The 23,448-nt window shown below is 39.8% G+C and overlaps 1 protein-coding gene across 1 annotated transcript in view; it reads right to left on the bottom strand.

Moving 5' to 3' along the window:
* Nucleotides 1–23,448, bottom strand: part of PRKN (parkin RBR E3 ubiquitin protein ligase) — a 779,388-nt gene that overhangs the window by 111,538 nt on the left and 644,402 nt on the right. The window contains exons 8-9 of the mRNA XM_074580279.1: nt 23,260–23,321; nt 7,018–7,167 (exon numbers count right to left, since the gene is read on the bottom strand). Of these exons, the coding sequence (XP_074436380.1) occupies nt 7,018–7,167; nt 23,260–23,321 (212 nt within the window). The remainder of the gene's footprint in view (nt 1–7,017; nt 7,168–23,259; nt 23,322–23,448) is intronic.

The following is a 23,448-nucleotide window of genomic DNA, read 5'->3' as shown; positions in this document are numbered from 1 at the left end:
AAAACCGACTCCTATTTTATCTCAGCCCTCAATTTAGAATAGGTCTCACATGCTTGCAATTTTAGCTCATTCCTATTTCAGACAAATTGGTAAAATTGTGACCATTTATCTTCTGTGAAACATTGGCTTACACATCCCAGTCTGAGCTGGTTTACATTCATAGAGACCAGTTTTATCCTTTCTAGTTCCTAGGTCTGTGTGTCCAGTTTTGACTTACCTTTACAAACAAGAACTTGATTTTATCTCAGTTTTTTCTAATACAATTTCCCTGACCCAAATATTGCATTATTCTGCTATCTGTGTTCTCATGCTAGATTAGAGAGACCATCCCTTTATCAGGTAACTACCTCTTTTCTCTACCTCCTTGCTCCTTCTTTCTCAGACCACATACGACAGATTTAAAATGGTGAGCTACTAGGTAAGACACAGAATAATAAATCAAACCATTCAAGATAAAATTTGCAATGTGCATGTACAACAGCCATTTTCCAGATGCCTGCATGATTCAGAAATCAGGGAAAAGTTATACCCTACATAAAATAAGGGATATAGAATTTAATCACATAATACGGGATACCCCATAATATTCCAGACATCTAGCAGACAAAACTAATGAAGTTTCAATTCTAGCTCAGTTCAAGCTAAAGAGACTCACATGTTGTTTCCTAACATTGTTTAACCAGCTAGTTCTCCATGATTTGGGAGGTAAAGGAAAAAGCAGTTTTTCTTCTACCTATTGAACCAAGTGCAAGTAATTGATTTGTCCTTCTTATAAAAAGCATTTGTTTTGCTTTTGCTAGTCCTGTGAACTAATGTGATCCATGTTATTAATAATGGAAACATTCTCTAGATTGCTTTATCCACTTGCTGCTGAGAGCTGAGTTTCGTATCAGTCACCAGATCAATGAATTGCAGCACTGCAAGATATGGGCAATGGAAATCATGCACCTTGACAGCAATACATAGCTTGTTAATTGTACAGTGCTATTCTGTTTCATAACATCAACATTCTACCACATCTTAAAAAGCCCCATGTTTTTACAGCTCATTTTAAACCACGGAAAACATTACCAGAAAAAAACCCCTACAAATCCAAAAAGAAGTTTGGTCAGCCTGAGAAAGCCTGTCATATTTTAGCAAGGAAACAACTTCCTTAACTACTGGAGCATAATGTGTCAACAAGATGGAATTCCACTTTCTAAAGGCTAGAGTGCCCACTCAATAGAAGAAAGCAATACATGAATACTGCTTAGAGCTTGTGGCGCAATGCTAGCAACACTGCATTTAGCAATCATAGAAAACGTCTGTCTCATTTTCATTCCCCTTGAAAAAAGTCCCTATACAATATTATGAAACACTCCTGCTGTGAGGTGATTTCTTAATCTCAGCAATATCTTCAGATATTACCTTATCCATGGTAATACCTTTCTGGTGAACTTTCTTAAAAGCAAAAATTTAATGACATATGGAACAAGGACAGATACCTGAAATGTAATAACAAAGACTAACCCTTCAATTTTACTATGGGTACTAGATAGCAGCTATTTCCTGTTTCCATTTTAGTGTTTCGCAAATGACATAAAGGTCTCAAGGTCTTTTCTTTCCTGAATTATTCCTCTGTTTTTCAAAACCTCAGAGTCTCTTATTTCTGCTCCTGCTTCAACTTTAATTCCCATCTTAAAACAGAGACAAAAATATAGATCACTGTGCACACAGCCCTTCTTCACCCATGACCTTTTATTCATCTGATTATAAAATTAAAAAGATTTTCTTCTGTGCAAATATCTTCAAAGATTGCCTTGAATTACCATTACTCGTCTTGACTATCTTTACATCTTGAAGTATTTTAAAAGGTGCCTATTTTCTCTTTACATACATTCAAGCTTTTCCTGGTACTGCTAATGAAGAAGCAGAGCACATCTTGAACCAAACATTTATACTTACATATCCATTTGAAAATAAAGTCTTTTAGGTTAGTCAGACTTTCAAACATTTTGATCAGGCAATAAATATGGAATAATGTGCAAAAACCAGACACAAGAGGGATAGAAACTGCACAAAGGAAGTACATGCTGATCATGACAATGCATTGCATTAGAGCTGAACTTTGCAACAAAAGACTTACAACTGCCAGATGCGGAAACTGCTTTTCACTTCTAGACTGGGGCACTCTTACAAACTATTATGCACTTTCATACACATGACATAGTTCTGAGCCAGTATCTGTGAGCTAGCTCACGTCCCAGAGGGAATACAAATGCACTCACATAGCACTCCAACTGAGATATAAACCCCTAAAATAAACAACCCCACTCCAGAAGTTTAGAAGGACACACCCAACTAACAAAATCATCATTTGAATTACCAAAATTAAGTGAATTAGACTGCGTTTCTTGGAGTTTTTATAATTCAGATCTGTCTCCTCAAAACAAAGGGTTTTTCACAATTATTCAGGGTTCATCTACGTGCGTATTATTGTGCTTATCAAAGACATCACTGAAGATGAAACATGCATGCTAGGAAATGAACAGGGGATAGTGAACCACAAAAAATAGCTTTGCAAACAACAGGAATGTGTATTGCACTTTAGAGTGTTTAGAGTGTATAACTACTTTAGAGTGTCCTCTATTCTATTAAGCTTTCTGAAAAGGCAGACAATTATTAATTCTCCCAATATGCTGCAATTGCTTTTGACATGTGCTTCCTTAGCCATGGAAAAAGAATGAGAGAAGAAATCAATGGGAAAAAAATTGCTGGGAAGACTGAAATTGCCTTAGGGATTTTGTTCTATGTAATACAATGGCCTAGGAATTCTATTTATAAGGAAGACACGGTATTTATATCTATTGATTTTTCAGGGACCTCTTGCAGTCTACAGTCTTAAAATTGCACCTGTCCTGGAAGTGAACACATCTTTTGTGAAATCTTGATGTTCTTCAGTGGCATTATGCTTACAGAACAGTAAATATGGTGTAAAAGAGGTGAAATAACCCCAGATTTTGTGCTCCCTTTGCAAGGCTATAAAACTTCTCTTATCATTGCACATTTAATGCACTAAGATTAAGTACTGGCTTGTGGACTGGAGTTTCACATTAGGGGATCTGAACAAAGGGCCACAAAAACATCAGTTATGACAGCTTGTTCCTAAGATCATTTAAATTGTCACCCAGACCTTAGGATACTTTGGAGTGGTCTCGGGACTTCCATGAACCTGGCTATAGCTTCAAGAGTCAGGTCTCCTGGCAAGGGACTATCAAACCACAGAGGATCTCTGGAAATACATTCTTCTTCTTGCTTTTACGGACTATGCTAGGAATGAGTAAATTCAAAAGGAAAGATCGACAGAGGCTCTATTTCCACTATCCCCGATCTCCCATCTCACCCCATTCCGAGGGATAGGTTAACTGACATTGCACGCTGCATAAAGTTTTTACGGTTGTGGAGCAAGGGCTGGGATGCAGTCACACATTAGTCAGTTATCATCCTGCTGAAAGATATTGACAATGGATGTTTTGCATGACAGTTGAGCCGTATGTGTAGAAACGAAGGCATACTTTCTAATAAACAAGTAGTACAGTCCCTTTTGAAGCTCCATTCTAACCTGCTTTTAACTGCAAACTTTTAATATTTCAGAAATAATATGCCAGTTTAATATAAAACAAGACAAAAATGTTTTATTAATAGAGATTTTGTATGCCTTGATTACCACAGCTTTTCCTGTACCCAGGCCAGCTGGTACGATATGTACTATCTTCTATGTTTTGTTGCTGTTTTCTCGTATTAAATACGTCAAAATTTTATATTTGAGCAATAAAAGTTAGTAACATAGGTCTGATGCATATTAATGAAGGTAGAACAACAGTGTATAATGGTAGTATCTTGGAAAATCAATTAATATATTTATGGCTAGTGATAAAAAATATGAAAGATTAGGCAAGGGTGAGGTCAGTCAGTGGTACCACAACATGGCTTTGAGTAAGGACTATTTATAATCATTAAACAGATAACTGCATACTACTTTTCTAGTCAAAATAAATCTCTCTTCTTGTTCTATTTCTTTGCCTGACAGCCTGAATGATGCCTGACTGCAGAGGGTACATATGGGGATTCTGAAATTTAAATCTCTCTCCTCACCTTTTTGGTATGGTTCTGTCTAGATTCTATTCTGCCTGTCAGCCTAGATACCAGGCTGTTTATGGGCCCCACATACTCCTGTTTCCCAGCTTCCTCAGACAAAGCAAAACTACCATCTTTAACTTTCCCAAAGGTGCGTTTAGCAAATTAAGAGCACTCTCTTGGAGACTCACATTTAGCTTTGACACCAACGGCAATAACTTTGCAAAAAGAGACTCTAGTTCCTCATTTCAAATACCACAGAAAGAAACTGAGGAAGGCAAAATGTCTGTATCCAAGCCTGGCTCAGTTACCTGTTCATTTTTCAATGCTCTTTCAGATTTGATTGGAGTCCTTACATGTTTGGGACTACCTCACACAGTTTTCTCTCTGAATAATGGAATATTTATTTCACCTCAGTCCCTAAGACAGCTTATTCTCTATTTGCTTTCTTTTGCCTCTCCTTTTCTAAAACGGCTTCTGAAAACTCTTTTTATTTACTGTCTCTATTTCCTTTTGAAAAGCTATCCCTCCTCCCTCCCTTGATCCATCTTATCAGTTAATCAAAATTGTCAAATACTTGACAGTTGTTAGCTACCCTTATACTGCAATTCAGGCCTGAACAATCAGTTTGTTCTGTGCAGTAGACAACTATTTCTCTAGAAGGGCTTTTGGGTGAATAACATCACTTGTATTAGATGTAACTTCTGCTGTTAGCAGTATGTTATCAACTCTGAACTTTACCCAAAGACAGAGGTTCAAATATCCCCAAAAGAAACTCTACATATCTAAAGTATAGCTTAAAAGATGACACAGGTATTCATAGAGAATCTCCAGATTCACGCTGCATTCCTTATTTCTTTGCTTACTAACTTTAACAAGGAACATGTCTCTAACCTAAGCTGTACAGGTAAGCACTGCAAGGCATCTTTCGCTACCTTTATTTGGATGGACAAAAGGGACATTCTTTTTCTTGGGCCTTTCTTTGAGCTTATAAATCATTGTGTACGCTTGTGAGGGAAGCCAGAGCTCTGAAGTGGATGTGCCTGGATTCCATAAAGAAGAGTGGAAGGCTTTCACACTAAGAAAGGGCAGGTTTTGCCTGCGAAAAAACTCAACATTGTTTAACTTTCTGAATAGAAAACACTAAAAGTAACTGCAGAAAACTGAGCAGAAATAAATAGCTTTCCTAACTGTCATGGTGTTCTTGCAGCCGGACCCTTACTTTCAGTCAGCTTTCTCACCGGCAGCTCACTTCAGTGCTAAGACCTTCACCACAGAAAATCTTCTGCGACAAATCTTCCTCGAGGTTATCATGTGGCAGGGTGCAAAGAAAGATTCAAAGACATGTATTTTCACCCTTTTCCATTATAGATTCTGAGGGAGGGCCTGAATGTTACCAAAATTGGGCTTCTAGACCAGCCTCTTGCTTCTCATTTCAGGCTCAATGAATTGTATTCCCTAATGTTCAAGACGTCACATAAACCAAAACAAAGGGTGAGGTTAAACTCAAGGCTGCATATCTGGTCACTAGCAAGCACAGCACAGAGTCCATAAAAGGAAACAGAGCAGTTTGCTAAACCAGGCAATACATCAATCCTTTATGCTATGTACACTTTATTTACAGGACATTTGCAGATTTAGAATGACGATGAATGAAGGTGCAAAACACAGTTTGATTTTCATCATGTCAAGGCAGAGAGCAGAGTAAAAATTATTTGTGATTTTAACTTCTTTAACCAATCCCTAATAGTTAATCCAGATGCATTCCTTTTTGTTTACTCAGTCTTGTTTCTTATTACTTGCCCACCTTCTGCTTTATTTTATAGCCCCAGGTCGGCTCAGTGAGTCTGGGGAGTACTCAGTTTTACATGCACCACTGCATGGACAGATAGGAAGTTTTACCAAGGTCGACAGATGCTAACCTACTCAGAGAAGACAAGTTACTGCTGCTTCCTAGTTCGGCAAACTATTATTCTTCCATGGTATCAGTTTGGGCCACATCAAAACTACAATAAAAAGTGCATTTTCCACAAGAAAGACAACAGTAAGAGCATGATAATATTTCACAAATACAGATATTTTCTCTTCTCTCATAGCATGCATGGAATTCAGTAATATTACCAACTATGGAAAGAGTCACTTAGTACAAACATCAGTTAGTCACTCTGACACAACATTTAACAGGTTCTTTTACACATAGATTTCACTCTTGGATTTCTTGGGGGAAATATTTCTGTTTCCCCCAAACCTTGATTCTTGTAAGGTACCTGTTATTTCTACTGCCAAAAAAATCACTGATCCATATGGTCTGACCTCTTAGCAAAAACATTTTCAAGTGTCAGCTGTTTTTGTTTTCCAGAAATCCGCCATTAATTGTTCATTCCCCCTGCTTAAAAGTAATTTTTGTGAGAAAAAAAAAAAGTCTATATTTATTTTCCTCATGTATTTTAACATGTCTAAGCAACGTCACTGCAGTATCACAGACCGGTCATTTCCTCTCTCTCCTTTTTCTATGGCTTATAAAGAAAGTTGGTGTTAGTATAATAATGAATGGTTTGCTCAAGATCCTTTACATTTCTGCTGAAGTGCCAGGAGAAGAAAGTCAAAGCGCATTTGGATTGTCATTTGCACAGTTCAATTTCTTACTGTAACTACTCAGCAACTTCTTAAACCAAATAAAGCAAAGAATTCTGGAATGGACATAGTCTACACAATGAAGTCATCATTCCTAAGCCATGGTGCTATATTTAAATTGTATACTGAGCTACAGTATCCCACTTTGGTATGAAGGGTAATTCAGTCACTGATGGAAAAGGAAAAAACACATTTCCCCCCTTATTCTAACATTGTACAATATCAATTGTTTGCTACACCACTAGTAGGAAAAACGTATGTTCTTACCCCACAGCCTATTCCGTTGCCTGGTTCACACACAATTTTCCTCACTCCTGGTTCAGGAAGCAAACCCGCTCCGCAGCCGGGAGTTGGACATAGCACTCCTCCCATCTGCAGCACACACTCCTCAGCCCCATAGCGCTGGTAGCGGTTGTACTACAACATAACAGATTGGTATTAAACTTCCAATGGCATGCAACAGTCTGTGTCATACCCCCCCTCCCCAAACTTTGAGCTTGAATCTATCCCACATAATCAAGTCAGCTGTCCTAATGTCTCACATGCTAAGTCCAGGTTATTTGTCAAATGTCTAGAACTTCGCAGTGTTGCTAAACAGGGTGTCACACTGCTCCAACTCACATCATATGCATCACTTTCTGACTTGCCGCTATCATTTTATTATTATAGGGAAGACTGTGGCCAGTAGGTCGAGGGAGGTCATTCTCCCCCTCTACTCTGCACTGGTGAGGCCACAACTGGAGTACTGTGTCCAGTTTTGGGCTCCCCAGTTCAAGAGGGACAGGAAACTACTGGAGCGAGTCCAGCGTAGGGCAACCAAGATGATTATGGGACTGGAGCACCTCCCTTATGAGGAAAGGCTGAAAGAGATGGGACTCTTTAGCCTGGAGAAGAGAAGGTTGAGGGGGGACCTGATTAATGTTTACAAGTATCTAAAGGGTGGGTTTAAGGAGGACGGAGCCAGGCTCTTTTCAATGGTTCCCAGCGACAGGACAAGGGGCAATGGGCACAAGCTAGAACATAGGAAGTTCTGTTCAAATACACGGAAAAACTTCTTTACGGTGAGGGTGGCAGAGCACTGGAACAGGCTGCCCAGGGAGGTTGTGGAGTCCCCTTCTCTGGAGACTTTCAAGACCCGCCTGGATGCAGCCCTGAGGGATGTGCTTTAGGCAATCCTGCTCTAGCAGGGGAGTTGGACTAGATGATCTCTAGAGGTCCCTTCCAACTCTGAAGATTCTGTGATTCTGTGATTTTCACTATGAGAAAAGTGTGTGAGATACTAAAATCAACAAATCAGGAGACTGTTTCTGTAAGTAACCTCAAGAACTCTTATACTGATATAAAAAATAATTGTAAACATCATAAATATAGTCCAACCACAGATACTGATAAATGCTGTATACAGATTGAAAAGAAACCCACAAAAAGCCCCAAGGATCAATAGCTAGAAGTACAGTATAATGTTTTAGACCTAAAAGGTTATAGAAATTGCCCAGCCAACTTTATTTTTTAAAATAAATTTCATGAAACTGACTGGCAAAATAACTCTCTGCCATACTTTTATTTCAATGTTAGGTGTCGTTCTTATCCAGGGTCTCCCAGGAAATTTTCTTAGTTTTTGTAGTTTTCATCTAGTTCCATCCCAATACCCTAAAAGGCCGTGGAAAGGCCTCTATTTTAATGATGGAGAGGCTGACACACAGTAATATTAAATAACATGCTCCCTGTATCCTCACTGACATAAACGCCTACTCTAAATGAGTGTTGCCATTGCAATAACTTTCCCTGGTCTAACTTACCCCGCTTTCAGCCTGAGATAAGCTGCACAAGTACAAATCATGCTGTGTACATGTAAATCACATCCACTCTAGCGTTCTATGTTGGTGCGGTTCCACACTAGAGGCTATATAACCATTGCAAACTAGGCCTCAGAATCGCCTATAAATCTGATCTACTGTAGAGTGAAATAAATGAAAGCATTTGGTCCTAACAGCCCCAAAGAAAACAGGAAAATCCAAAAGGCCAAAGAGGAAGGGAGTAGTATGAATTTTCTCTGCGAGTGGAATGACTTTATGGTGCGCTAAAGGAACAAAACAGAGCTCTATCTTACAGCACTCACAACAGTATTTAGTGGTTCATAAACTCTTATCCCATAACTGCTCATAAAAACCCTGTTCCCTTTTTTTGGGACGAATAAAAAATTCTCTCACCATTCCGCACCCCTCTCCAAAGAAATCCCGCAAGGAGAACTGAAGTAATAGGACCAAAACCTCACACACAAAGGATACAAAGACGAATTTTAAATTACAAAGGCAGGGGTGCCACTGCATATTTTGTGGGTACATTTAAGAATATTCTTCTACAAATGTTGCCACAACACAGCTTGTTACACTGGGCTGTATGTGACTTCTTAAAACACTATAATATTTAGACATAAAAGTGTTGCATCACAGCAAAGAAAAAGTTTACCAAACTGGAAGTATCCACCTTTGTCAGTTAACAAAAAGTCCAACTAAACTTTCTCTCAAAAGAAAAGCAAAGTCTAAAAGGAGAGAAAGCCTTCAAAATATCACTGTGTGTGAAAGACAGAAATCCTGAATTAAGGATCTTGGATCTGGAAGATACCAGTATTTTGAGAAATGTAGAAGACATGTCTGCAAAGTCTCCTTGAATGCAGGGGCTCAGCAAGTCAACTGGTGTTTTTCTATTTTATTATTATGTTGTAACCTAGAGTAGTGGCATAAATATTTAATGTTGGATTCTGTCAATTTTCAGCAAAGTTTGTGATCCTTGCACTAACTACATGCTCAGTGCTCTGAGCCATTCTGCTGGCCTTGAACAGAAATATGGGTAACCACAGCTGCAAAACTCGCTGCGACCTCATTTTTCATTAGCGCAGAGACTGGACCTCAAGGTGAGGACAGCGATCGTCTTATCCTGTTAAGATGGAACATTGTGCTGGATGTGGGATCATCATCAGCTGCTCATTATGGAGGCAAACACCAGTGACATTGTAGCTGAGATTCCGTCAGCATTTCCTTTATAAATTCTCAGATGAAAACAAGGATATGCTTTCCAGTCATTAACTTAGCATAAAAAGGGCATGAAGAGATTCCTCCCGTCTCCTCTCCATTTCTTTTTTGATACACAAAAATGGAAGATAGGTAAGATTGGAATCAATCTGTCTTGTTAGAGAAGTTACAGAAAGGAAGTGTCCAGTCTACCTACTGGCAAGGTGGACAAAGCCATCGTATTCTGTCCCACAAATTTGACATTTTGTATTGGTTCAGCACAGGACTCATGCCAAAACAGTATAGCACTCTCATCGGTGATTTTCACAGTATAAAAGCCAAAAAAATGATCAATTTGAACACAGGAAAGATCTTACTAAATGCATTTACACATCTTGACATCTAGTTACCAGCTTGTTTTCTACCTTCAAAGTCCAGATACATTTATAAGACATCATTTTCTAATTTCTTTTTCCTTGTGCCTGTACACTATCTCACTCAAAACCCAGCAACTAACTAAAACATGTAGGAGCAGAACATATATATGTTTGCTGCTGTAATACAGTCATACATAACATATGTGGATTTATATTATTTATTCAGTGGCCTGAAAGAAAACAGCTCGCTTTACTTTAAGGGTGCGTTTATAAAAGGCTTGCAAAGGACCAAAACATTTTATCTGAAGTGATGATGCCTATAGTTGCACTGGTTGCTTGGACTCCTTTTATAATTAACAGGCAAGACAATCTCTTTCAGATTTGTACATCAGCACGAGAAGAACTGAGCCCTGGAGTGCCCTGTTCTATTAACAGAGAGATCAGACAATTTGCTAGATATCAACGTACCTGAAATCAGGTGACTCCCAAAATAGCTGCTTCAGTTCCAATAATTCTGATCCTAAGTCACCTGGCCTAAGCCATTTTTGAAACCAAGGTTTAGGTACCCAAACAGCTTAGACCTCATACAATTTTAGCTCTTCAAAAATTAAACATCTAACCTAATCAAGTCATAGAGGCTCCAAATACATTGAATGAGAAGAAATAAGATCCCAAGAAGGGAATTTATCCTGACTTAAGTGTGATGTCTAAGATAGGTAGGATGAATCACCCTGTGGAAGTGCTGTAGTTGAAGTCGAGAAAAATAACTTAGGCTAGATATCTAACACGTAAAGAGCTGTCATAATCTAACTCTTCTGCAAATTCAAAATATTTCACAATATCTATTACTCAATTATTATCAATGTGGCTCCTGTTTAGAGATGTACTCATCATGTGTAAAACTGTTCTGCATGCTACAAGAAGGAAAAATATCTCCAATCTTTTTAGGAAAAACCTCTTATAAAGTTTAATATATGGGGAACTTGATTGAACTGGCATTCATGGCATCTGTTTTCAATTCCTGGCAGCTGCACGGCCTTCCTGTGGTTTTCACGTAAGTCACTTAATCTATGCTTCTCATCAGTTCCCTGTGTGTAAAGAGGGAGAATGATACTCGCTGATTTCACTGTAGTGTTAAGAGGCAAAATCCATTAATAGTCATGAGGACATCAAATACTATGGTAACGAGGGGCATAAAATTACACAGAAATCACCAGCCGTCTACTGCTGCTAGAAAGCAGCTTTTGAGCAAAGAATGTCAGGCATTTATATGCTACTCTAATAAGGTCCTCAGAAATACAAGTAGGTAAATAGTTGCCGGCTTCACCATAGAAGCATATATTTCAATGCTTATTTGAAAAAACAAAAGCTTTAAAAATATGATTTACTCCAAACCACTGGTACTAAGACAGCTAAAAGTATATGAACAGTATGAAAAGAACTATGAAAGTAGCTGTAAAACATTCTGGTTTGTTTTGTCTTCTCTGAAAAAATGCATCCTATTGAGAACTTTCCCCTCAGTTTGTGAATTGTCCCAGTCAACCCAAATCTATACTTTTAATGGAATAAAATTTTGAGTGGAAAACATTCCCAGCTCTACTTATGGTATTTCAACCATATCATGAATTTCTTTCATGCAATCTTTGCTCATAAAGACTTTAGAAATGATTTTTATAAATTATAGTATGACATAGACACGGAGGCTGGATAATTGTAACCCTTTATTCCCTACTCCCCACTTTCCAGAGTGAGATGGTTTCCCTTGAGCCTTAGAATGGTACTGGGTTTTCAACCAGTGGAAATTCAATCATTTGATGTTGTAAATCAAGGGTAATTGAAATGCAATCATTGGGCTGACACAGGAATAAAACAGGTATAACTATGGGTTGAAGTCTTTTCAGTTACATTGAGATTCAGATACTAAGAGAAAACTAAAATGCACCTGGATGCACAAAACTCTTGCAAAATACACTTTGTGAACACAACGATTCCTTGCCATGTTATTTAATTTGCAAATTATGCTTTAATATCATAGAATCATAGAATGATTTGGTTTAGAAGGGACCTTAAAAAAATCATCTATTACAACATCCCCTGCAACAGCACATGTGCCTTGTGCTATTTTAACTTTGCTTTTACACTTTGGGCACAGTTTTCTTTATTTTGCCCTTTTCCTCACACCCAAAAGCATCTGCTCAGTAGTAGGCTTGCAGGGAACTTTGGACAAAAATTTAACAGTAGATGTAAAGCTGAAATTTCTAATCTCAGAAAGGTAATTCGATTACTTGGTTCTTTAACTGCATGTAACAGTCTCAGAGGAAAGAAAATCTGCTTTCTGGAGTCAGATTGTTTTTACTGCTCCTATAAATCAAATAACCATCTGTGTGTTTCAAAATTAGATTGTGGAGGCTATTAGTCCATAATGTAGACTAAGCACTTTGTTTATATGTATTATACACATACAACAAAAACAAGAAAAAGAATTAGTTCCATAATGTAATTAGGCAACAAAACCCTTAGTACTCATTGGACTAGTAAAAATACTTACAAAAGTGTCACCCAAAATATAGATTAAAAAGATGGACTGACACGACTCTCCATGGAGCACCCTTATTTTATTTTTCCAGAGTTATTGGGCTCCTTTGCTGGCCAGCAATATGACTGGAAGAGCAAGTTCAGAGCATCAGCTCCTTCTTGTTCGCACAGAAGCACCACAATGGAGACCAGAAAGAGAACCACCTTCTAGAGGGCTGGAATTTGCCTGATTTTGGAGAGTCATGGAAAATTGCATAAGGCAGTCTCAGGAAAATGCTTAGATAAGAAACCCATGACCGGACCAATGCAACACAATTCACAGACAAAATTAAACTAAACTGGAGAGGGTGAAAGAAAGGGAAGACTGCAGTTTGCAAAACAATATAAAAGAAAACACACCGTGAGAAGTATGAAAATAGAAAATAAAGAATGCTGAGAAGAGAGGACACTGGAACAGGTTGTAGCAGAAATCAAACTGAATATATGAGAGGCAACATGATGCAATGAAAAAGTGGACTAAGCACAGTGTATGACTTGGCACCATATTTACAAACTCTCGGAAGTTTGTGATCTTCCAGCAGGTATTTGTGGGATCAGTCTGAATGGACTGAATGCTGGACGTTAACATTCAGTACCTTCCAACCCTTGTGGAGCTCGAATCCACATTCCTTTCTCCCCTACAAATGATAACCGCTGAGGCTGTAACTGATGCAAGGAAATGTTTTCAGTTGATGCTGTTGCAAATTGTGCAACTGAGATTCAGTGATGTAGATAGTGGCTCCCAGGAATTCCACTTCTCAGGTCACAGGAGTGAATACATGCACATTCCATGAAAGAAAATCAAAGTCATCCACGGCATGGAAGAAGTCCCAACTTCTTCATCCACCTGAGACCCTGAACACCGGGGTTCAAATCCTCTCTCTCAATTTAATGAAAGCTGGGTGAAAAAGAATTCCTCTATTTATTTTTAGAAGCACTCAAGTTGCTACAAGCATCAATAGTTGTTACAGACAAGTAAGCAAATAGAAATTTGGGTTCTACATAAAATGACATATTTTTTGGTTTTGACAGGTAAAGAATATCCTTTAAATTAGTTTTGATCACAAGTACTTTTTCCTTTCTTTCTCAGCATTTTTTATCTCAGCTGTTGAACCAAAAAGAAATTACTTTTACTTGTCCAGTGTGCAGACAACAAGTTAAAAAGGGAGTAAGAAAGTAGAGGTGCTCGGCCTATGACAAGAACTCAAAAATGATAAAGTTCTGATAATCCAGGAGAGACAAAGCTGAGGAACTCATATGGATTTAAATTACCTCTGAAGTCAGGGAAGAAGGTGGTTAGGAGACACTCAAAGCAGATATAGCATGAAGAGAAAAGAGAGACACATCAACAGTCACATGAAATTGCAAGACTGTAAAACTTGTTGTGTAGTTCTAGCCATAAAAAAAAGGTGGTGTAAATGCAGTAGCTCACTTTTAGAGAGAGAGTGATGGGAAGGTGATGACAAATGCAACAGGTGAGCCAAATCAGATGGACAGAAATCAGATATTAGACAGAAAAGTGGAAGAAACTGAGAGATGCATGTAGGTATCACTCACACTGAGTAGTAGCTGGATCTAGGGGACTAGGTGGGAAAGCACAGATCTGCAAGGCGGTATACTGGTAAAGATACATATCTGAGAATACTAACAAAATAGCATAGTAATTATGAACTGGAGAAATTATTCAGTGAAAATCTATTCTTTTTTTTTTTAACTGCATGTGAATTATCGAGAGGTATCTTGTATTTTTTCCAGGTGTAGTTATCAAAAAATCTTGATCCACAAATACTTCAGAAGCACTTTGTTGATCATATTTGACAGTTTCCTGCACTAAATTCCGCTTATTAATTAGAATTGTCACATGACATTACTTTTGCTTGAATGGGTAAATATCTATTGGTTTAAAACTGACTTTATATTAACGTTCTGTAGCATATACTTAAAAAACATTCCTCTAGCAAGTATTGCAAGCAAAAAAATATTCGAAGGACTTTCCCCTTGCCATACACACATATTGTATACAAATTCCTTTAAAACCTCAATTAATGTTAAATGATTTCTGTCCACACTGTGTTCTTTTAATACTAGGTTTCCATATCTCCTGAAGTTACAGCTCACAGCAAAACCTAGCACAAGTCCACACCACCTTTGGACAGCATGGGGATGTGCGTCTGCAGATTTTCAAAACAGGGTATTCCTTTGCATACTTTGCATAAGTTTTCCCCAATGGGCAAGGAAATGGGGGCGCGGGGGGGAAGTAAGAAAAAGAGTGCCCCATTCAGGCTTGCTCTGATTCCAGGGATATAAACGCCCACATGATTTCTAAAGAAAAAGTGAGCAGGGATATGACTTGCAGTAGCAGCTGATAGGAGCGATCTGTTAAAATTGATCATTCCCCTGTCAAAACATCAAGCAACTGGCCAATACATTCTGCAAAGTTGTCACAGCAGATGATGTAGCAGAGAAGCGCAGCTACACATTACTTACCAGCTTCTGTTCCGGCCACTAGCGTGTCTCATCTGCTTCATCTGCGCTGTGACCTGTTGGGGGCACTCAGGTATAGCAGCAGATTGCATGCATTTGCGTTATTTGTTTTCCCTTCCAGCCTTCAGATGTAGCTGCTATTTTATTCATGAATCTCAATATTCCATTTAAACAATTAAACAAGATTTTTTTTATCACTTCGGGGAGGAGAGGGAAGTTTCTCAGAGAGTCATTAGGGAGACTCCATAACAGTTCACTGCAAGTCATCTTGCTTTGTTGATATATTGTAGTGTTTAGGTCTGAATTAAAGTGTTCTCTCTGCTGTCTCTGGCACTGGCTTGTTGAATTACCTGCCTTCCACTGTACTTGGACAGAGCCCATATTTAGTGCATCTTTAACATATTTTTGTAAGCAGCTTGTACTATCACCACCTGTAGAACCATTTGCATTTACTTGCAGACAGCCAGCCTGACAGGGCAAATTGCTACTGCAGGAGACTAATTTTCTTATATTGTGCTAATTTTCAATAGCTTCCCAGTTAATAAATCTTTCATCCCAGTCCTGAGTGTATCTCAGGTACCTGTGAAGGGAAGCAGTTAGCCAGCAGGTTGGACTGCATCCATTATGCTCAGGGAAAATAATGGATTATGAACAGTGAGATCAAATTGCAAGAAAAGGCTCAACAGTGCTAAGGAAAGTTAGAAAGCTTCAGGTTTTGCCCTTCCTGGGGCTGTGTGTCCAGGACACTCTTTTTGCCTTGCACAGACCTTTGCACACTGGGAGAGCCTGTGAAAAGGAGGTCCAAAACAAACCAGTCAAAGCTGCCTTTGTAGATTTTTCTAGGTCAGACTCTCTGGCACCTTCTCAAAGGGTCAAGTATCAAGTGGGGTGGCAATCTGTTGCTAAATGTATTTGTACTGCATATTAAGCCAATCACCCTGGAAGCTGATTTTATGTGGTAAGTTAGGTACCCACAATCCATCATGTACTAGGGAAGCTTGTACTCTTCTGTTTTACTACACAGACTATGAGCACCTCTTTCCATAAAGTCTAAAAACAAATCCCTCTTTAAAAACTAACTTATTGCCACTAACTAAACCTTAAAAGACAGACTTTTCAGCTAGGATGAATTTTCCATAATGTACACTCCTGAGGGAATAGAAGGCACGGGATTTTTACATGTCCAGGAGACTACCGAGAAGTTTGACTATTTGGACAACTGTTTTACTCTTATAGAACTCCTTTTAGGAAATATTAATGAGTAGCTCTTCATGCTTCAAGTTAAACACGAAGCCTTTTTTCCTCAGCATTAGTTTTCCTTCAATGCTTACATTTAGATAAAGAAATATTTCATATGGATAGACAGATAGACAGGCAAACACATGTTTTCGAGTGGTGTGATCCTGCAAGCTGCTCAAAATCTTTCCCTCTTAATGACGTCAACAAAAATTATATACGGTCAGCATTTACAGGAAACAAATACTCGATGAACAAAAGGTAGAGACCAGGGTTTTGTATTAGGAACAGTTGCTTGATTTTTATTTGACTGAAATTTGTTTGATAAAGGTAAAAGAGTTAAAAGAGCAAGCAGACTTCACTAAGGCATCTGTATTGCTGCCGTGTGGCGTTTTAATTAAGTATCTAGAGTGATACAAAATTAACATGCCATACATTAAGAGGACGAAAACTTAGCTATCTGGCATGTCTAAAATATAATTGTAAATGGGCAATCATTTGTGTGTTTCCAGGTGTGTTTCCAAAAATGTCCCAAAGGTATTGATTCTTGACCTTTCACTACCTAAAATTTTTATCAATAACTTGGAAGAAAACCAAGAACATAGAACATTAGTGATAAAACTCGTAACAGTTTGAGAAGAGGAAGTAATGAACATGTAACATGGATGATTTATGCTACAGGGGTATCTGAACTGTTGGTAAACTGGGATTGAGCAAACAACTTTTCAGCACAGTCACGTGTAAAGTTATTTTTCTAGAAACAAACTATCACCCACAACTGCAGAATGGGATTTCTGTCTGGGAAGAAGTGTGATGGATTGTGAGCTGAATCTGAGCTGTGTCCATCCATATCCAAAAGCACTAAGGCACCTCTTAGATGAAAAAATAGAAATCTGTAGAAGGGAAAATATATTCCTTATTGAACAGCCACTGATTTAGCTGGAACGCACAAATTCCAGTGGGAATGTCCACTTCAAACTGAAAGATTCCTTCATTCAGTCTTAAACATATCTAGTTGACAGTCTGACTGACAAGCAGACTCCCTTTTGCTCTACATGCATTTCCTAAGTCCTGTTTCAGGGGTGTTGTGGCTTTTGCTGAGATGCATTCATAGGTTGAAGTAATTTTTTATTATGATGATCACCTACTGCCTTGTGACAGGACAAAGAGAATTGGAAATGTAAAGGATCTGGACACTGAGGAATGGGAGATATGCAATGTAGGGAGCATACTGGTGCTGGTAGAGTGGTGGAAAGAAAAGAGGCTGGGAATTTTTGTCGTTCACTACTGAAAGGTATAATAGGATTGAATGTCTGCAAGTGATTTGTAAACAAAGAATGGATGTTTTTCTAGGCAATATACTCCAGTTTAAACAAGAATTAATCCAAGAAGGTCATGTAATGTGTATTCTAAAGGAGATCAGAAGAGATTATCACAATAGTCCATTCTGCTTTTATAATCTGTCCTTAAATACATAAGCATTTAAAAAATAAATCAAGATTGGACATGAAGCAGTAACATGCCCCTATTATTCTTTGACTGTTGCTTGGAGTGGAAGAAAATATATGTTGGTTGATAATGCTGATATTGTAAACAATCTGAATAAAAGTGTTATAATTAATTATGATTTTTCTTATCAAGTATGCATGATAACAGAAAAAGACACACTGTAGATCCTTTTAGAAAGGATATATAACTAAATAAATATAAGAAATAAGTAGATACAAGCTCTTTAGGAAGGACAGGCAGGGTAGGAGGGGAGGACGTGTTGCCCTCTACATCAGTGACCAGCTAGAATCGATGGAGCTCCATATGGGGAAGGACGATGAGCTGGTTGAGAGTGTATGGGTTAAGATTAAAGGGAAGACGGGGAAGGCGATGTTACAGTAGGGGTCTGCTACAGGCCACCTGACCAGCAGAGCCAAGCAGATGAGGCCCTCCATAGGCAGATAGAAGTGACTTCCCATTGACAGGTCCTGGTCCTTGTGGGGGATTTCAACCACCCTGACATCTGCTGGAGGGACAAAGCAGCAAGGCACCAGCAATCCAGGATGTTCCTGGAATGCATTGATGACAATTTCCTCCTCCAAATGGTAGAGGAACCAATAAGAAAAGGTGCTATGCTGGACCTTGTTCTCACCAACAGGGAAGGGCTGGTGACCAACGTGAGGCTCAGGGATAACCTTGGCTGCAGCGACCACAAAGCGATAGAATTTAAGATCCTCAGGGCAACGAGGAGGATGTATTCCAAGCTTACGACCCTGGACTTTAGGCATGCAGACTTTGATCACTTCAGGGATCTCCTGGCAAAAGTGCCATGGGACAAAGCCTTAGAGGGAAGGGGGGCCCAGGACAGCTGGTTAGTATTCAAGGATCACCTTCTCCGTGTCCAGGAGCAAATTATACCGACAAAGACAAAGGCAGGAAAGAATGCTAGGAGACCTGCCTGGATGAACAAGGAGCTCCTGGACACACTGTCACACAAAAAGAATCTTTACAAGCAGTGGAAGAAAGGACAGCTGGAATGGGGGGCATAAAAGGAAGCTGTCCAAGCAGCAAGAGACCTGGTGAGAAAAGCTAAAGCTCAGTTAGAATTAAATCTAGCCAGGGAGATCAAGGGAAACAGCAAAAATTTCTATAGGTATATAAATGGTAAGAAGAAGACTAGGGAAGGTGTGGGCCCCCTCAGAAAGGAAATGGGGGAGCTGGTGACAAGTGGTATGGAGAAGGCCGAGGTTCTCAATGACTTCTTTTCCTCAGTCTTCACTGGCAAGGGCTCCAGCCACACCCCCGGAGTCACAGAAGACAATGGCAGGGGTTGGAAAGAACTGCCCATTGTAAGTGAAGATCAGGTTCGTGACCATCTGATGAACCTGAAAGTGTACAAGTCCATGGGACCCGATGAGATACACCCACAGGTACTGAGGGGACTGGCGGATGAGGTTGCTAAACCACTCTCTATTATATTCCAAAAGTCATTGCAGTCTGATGAAGTCCCCACTGACTGGAAAAGGGGAAACACAATCCCCATTTTCAAAAAGGGAAAGAAGGAGGAACCAGGGAACTATAGGCCACCCAGTCTCACCTCCGTGCCTGGTAAGATTATGGAGCAGATCCTCCTGGAGGCACTGCTGAGGCAGAAGAATAACAAAGAGGTGATTGGGTACAATCAATACGGCTTCACCAAGGGCAAATTGTGCCTGACAAACCTGGTGGCCTTCTATGAGAAGGTCACGGCATCAATAGACAAGGGGAGAGCAACTGACGTCATTTACCTGGACCTTTGACACTGTCCCGCATGACATCCTGGTCTCCAAGCTGATAAAATATGGGTTTCATGGACAATTCAGTGGATAAAGAACTGGCTTGACGGCCGCACCCAAAGAGCGGCTGTCAATGTGTCCATGTCCAAGTGGAGGCCAATGACAAGTGGAGTCCCTCAAGGATCTGTACTGGGACTGGTCTTGTTTAACATTTTTGTCAGCGACATGGACAGTGGCATTGAGTGCACCCTCAGCAAGTTTGCCGACGACACCAAGCTGTGTGGGGCAGCCGACATGCTGGAGGGAAGGGATGCTGTCCAGAGGGACCTTGACAGGCTGGAGAGGTGGGCCCATGCCAACCTCATGAAGCTCAACAAGACCAAGTGCAGTGTCCTACATCTGGGTCGGGGCAATCCCAAGCACCGATATAGGCTGGGCAGTGACTGGCTTGAGAGCAGCCCTGAAGAAAAGGACTTGGGGGTGCTGGTAGACGAGAGGCTCAACATGAGCCGTCAGTGTGCACTAGCAGCCCAGAAAGCCAATCGTATCCTGGGCTGCATCAGGAGAAGTGTGGCCAGCAGGTTGAGGGAGGTGATTCTCCTTCTCTACTCCACTCTCATGAGACCCCACCTGGAGTATTGCGTCCAATTCTGGAGGCCCTACTACAAGAGAGATATGGATGTGCTGGAACATGTCCAGAGAAGGGCCACGAGGATGATCAGAGGGCTGGAGCACCTCTCCTGTGAGGACAGACTGAGGAAATTTGGGTTGTTCAGTCTGGAGAAAAGAAGGCTCCGAGGAGACCTTATTGTGGCCTACCAGTATCTTATGGGGGCCTACAAGAAAGCTGGTGAGGGGCTTTTTAGGGTGTTAGGTAATGGTAGGACTAGAGGGAATGGACTAAAACTAGAGATGGGTTGATTCAGATTGGACGTTAGGAAGAAGTTCTTCACCATAAGGGTGGTGAGACACTGGAACAGGTTGCCCAGAGAGGTGGTGGAAGCCCCATCCCTGGAAGTTTTTAAGGCCAGGCTGGATGGGGCTTTGAGCAACCTGATCTAGTGGGAGATGTCCCTGCCCATGGCAGGGGGGTTGGAACTGGATGATCTTTAAGGACCCTTCCAACCCTGACAATTCTATGATTCAGGACTTTGCCTGAAATTCCTGCCTGTCTTCATTTACCTTGGTTTTCGACTAACTTCTCCCTAACTGTCAATGTGGGTGGTAACTTCAAGAGTTACTGTGGTCACCAGCAGACTCCTGATAACACTGCTTTTGTAGGGAGAGAATACAATTGCAATATTTGTTATACTTGTACGGGCTTATGGAATAATTCAAGCGTCATGGCAATGTTCACTTCTTGCAAAGAAAGACATTAGTTAATACCATAATGATAACCTGTTATTCAAATAACCTGTTAGTATAGCCAGCTTCAGAGAAAGGCGAATGTTTATAGGTTAGACCCATTCTGCAAAACAACTTTCCATCTGCATAGTTTTATGCTCCTAATGCATGACAACAAAAATTTCTCATCTGTTTAAGTGCATTCAATACAAAGAGGAGTAATTTCATAACGAAAGCCTGAAAGGATACCAAAAATATTCCAAGTGACAAAAATACTGGTTTTATTTGATTAGTGAGGCTTTCCTTATCAAAGTCCTCTACTCTTTTCAAGGCTTCTCTTACTAGTGGACAGAAACTAATTATCTTTTCGTTTATGGGTCCTTGTGGTTTACATCATTACACTTCTGGAGTTTGTATATGATCATATAACTTAATACTCTCTCAGTGCAAAGGTGTAAGGGTAGCCGAGTGGAACAAAGAAAGTATTAAGATTACATAAACAATCTTAAATCTGACATTTCCTAATGTCTGAATTCTTCATTTGCACTCTTCTAGCTTTCATTTTTATATGTACCACATCCTTGTTTAAAAACCAAACAGGAAAAAAAAAGAAAGTCCATCAATTAAATAAATTAAATCAATTAAATTCTATTGCTCTGCCAGTGGCCATTAGCAAGGCTGAGGTCTACAACTCAATCCTCAGAGCCAGTGGCGCTATCAAGGTCTGTCCAGTTCAACCCTCTCGCTCATACTTGCAGTCTCTTGGTTTAGCTGTTCCCTACTTTTCCTTCAAATCTCTCCTTTTCTCCCAATCCTCCTACTCTGCTTAGCTTCACCTCTTCGTGCAGCTCATTAAGTACAGCTCTTACTTTATTTACCAGTTTCTTTAGCAAATTTCCATATTTGGTCATTTCCTTCCTGTCCTTGGTCCCAGTTCCTTGTCAGACCTTTATCCCTACCATTCCGGTTTCTACTCCTACCCTCTTTCACCAGCCATCCCCATCTCTCCAGTGTCCCCAGGCTTATTCTCACTCTGCCCTCCATTTGTCAGCTGTCTCTTGGGCCCACCAGTCCTGGGCATAATTTCTTTTATTTTCCCTTCCTAAATTCTCAATATTACCAGATTCCTGCTTCCAGTATCTCATTCTGTCTTTTTTTTTTTTTCCTGTTTCTGTCAGACAAACCCTCCCACACTCCCCTTCATGCTGACTTCTTGCTGAGGAAAAGCTGAGTCCCTGAGGAATTGAGCTTTTGACTTTCTATAACAACTGAAGTTGGGGGCTGGTGGAGGAAAACTGGAAGTCTAGAAAATGTATCAGCAGCCTTAACTGTAATAAAAAAAAAGGGAGAGTGACAGGGAAAGGAGAAGCAAAAGGGTGTTCTTGACAATATGATCTAAAAACTAAGAAGCCAGACTTTGAATTAACATTTCAGGAGCTACTCCAGCCTCTGTCACAGCCCTCATATAACCTTGTGCGAGTCCCTTGGTGCCAGGTTCATTAAAAGATGCAGAGATTCTCATGTACAACACACTAATGCTGAGCTTTCAGGCCCTCTGTCCCTAGTACCTTCAACTCTATGTCAGGCAGTTAGGCTTTATAACCAGTTCATTAGGAGAGATACTTCAGAGACAAAGACAACTTGAACTTCAGGAGCACTGAGCATTTGAAAATTCACCTTGTCGCTCAAAATTTGAGGCCATTTTCTCAATACCTCTGTACATTAATTTAATTATTGACAAAATAATAACTATGACCATGTTGTGAGTGCTGTAAAGCATACTTCACTTATGCTATCCTAAGATCCCTCTACAGAAATAATTTCCTGAGTACAAAGCACTGCTATAATAATGAATAAGAAACACACTTTTAAAAGAGAAAAAAGGCCACAAAAAGAGATGGATAATACCATGTGTAGCTGTAAGTATCAATCCCTTAGTCAGACTGTTTGTCTATCTGCTGCTTTAGAGAGCCTGTTTACTGCTGTAGTGGAAAGCCGAAAAGCTGTGGCAGATAGCAGATGTGGCAATTAATAACCTGTCAAGGCTGATGGATAGAATGAAAAAAAATCTCACATATATCTCCTGTGTGTTTTTTCCCCCACATTTCAGGTCATTTGGGGTCATAAGATACACTCTGCCTCCCTGGAGAGAGATGAAACTGTCTCATTAGCGTCTATCTTTCATGACATTAAGAGGCTGCCTTTGAGATGCTAACTCACCTGTTCTTCTCCCAGAATCCTGAAGTGATGAAGCTCTTTAATCAAGGAGTCTGGACAGCCAGCTGTTGGAAAGAAACAAAAATAGGTATTTTAGAACTTCCTGTCAGTGTAGTTTCAGCATAAGATACATAGATGCAGAGAGGATGGAATATACAGATTACCTTAGATAAAGATTAGAAAGATTAGCCA

This window comes from Larus michahellis, chromosome 3 (assembly GCF_964199755.1).
Source record: "Larus michahellis chromosome 3, bLarMic1.1, whole genome shotgun sequence".
Taxonomy (NCBI): Eukaryota; Metazoa; Chordata; class Aves; order Charadriiformes; family Laridae; genus Larus; species Larus michahellis.
This window is presented reverse-complemented; position numbering and strand designations above follow the sequence as displayed.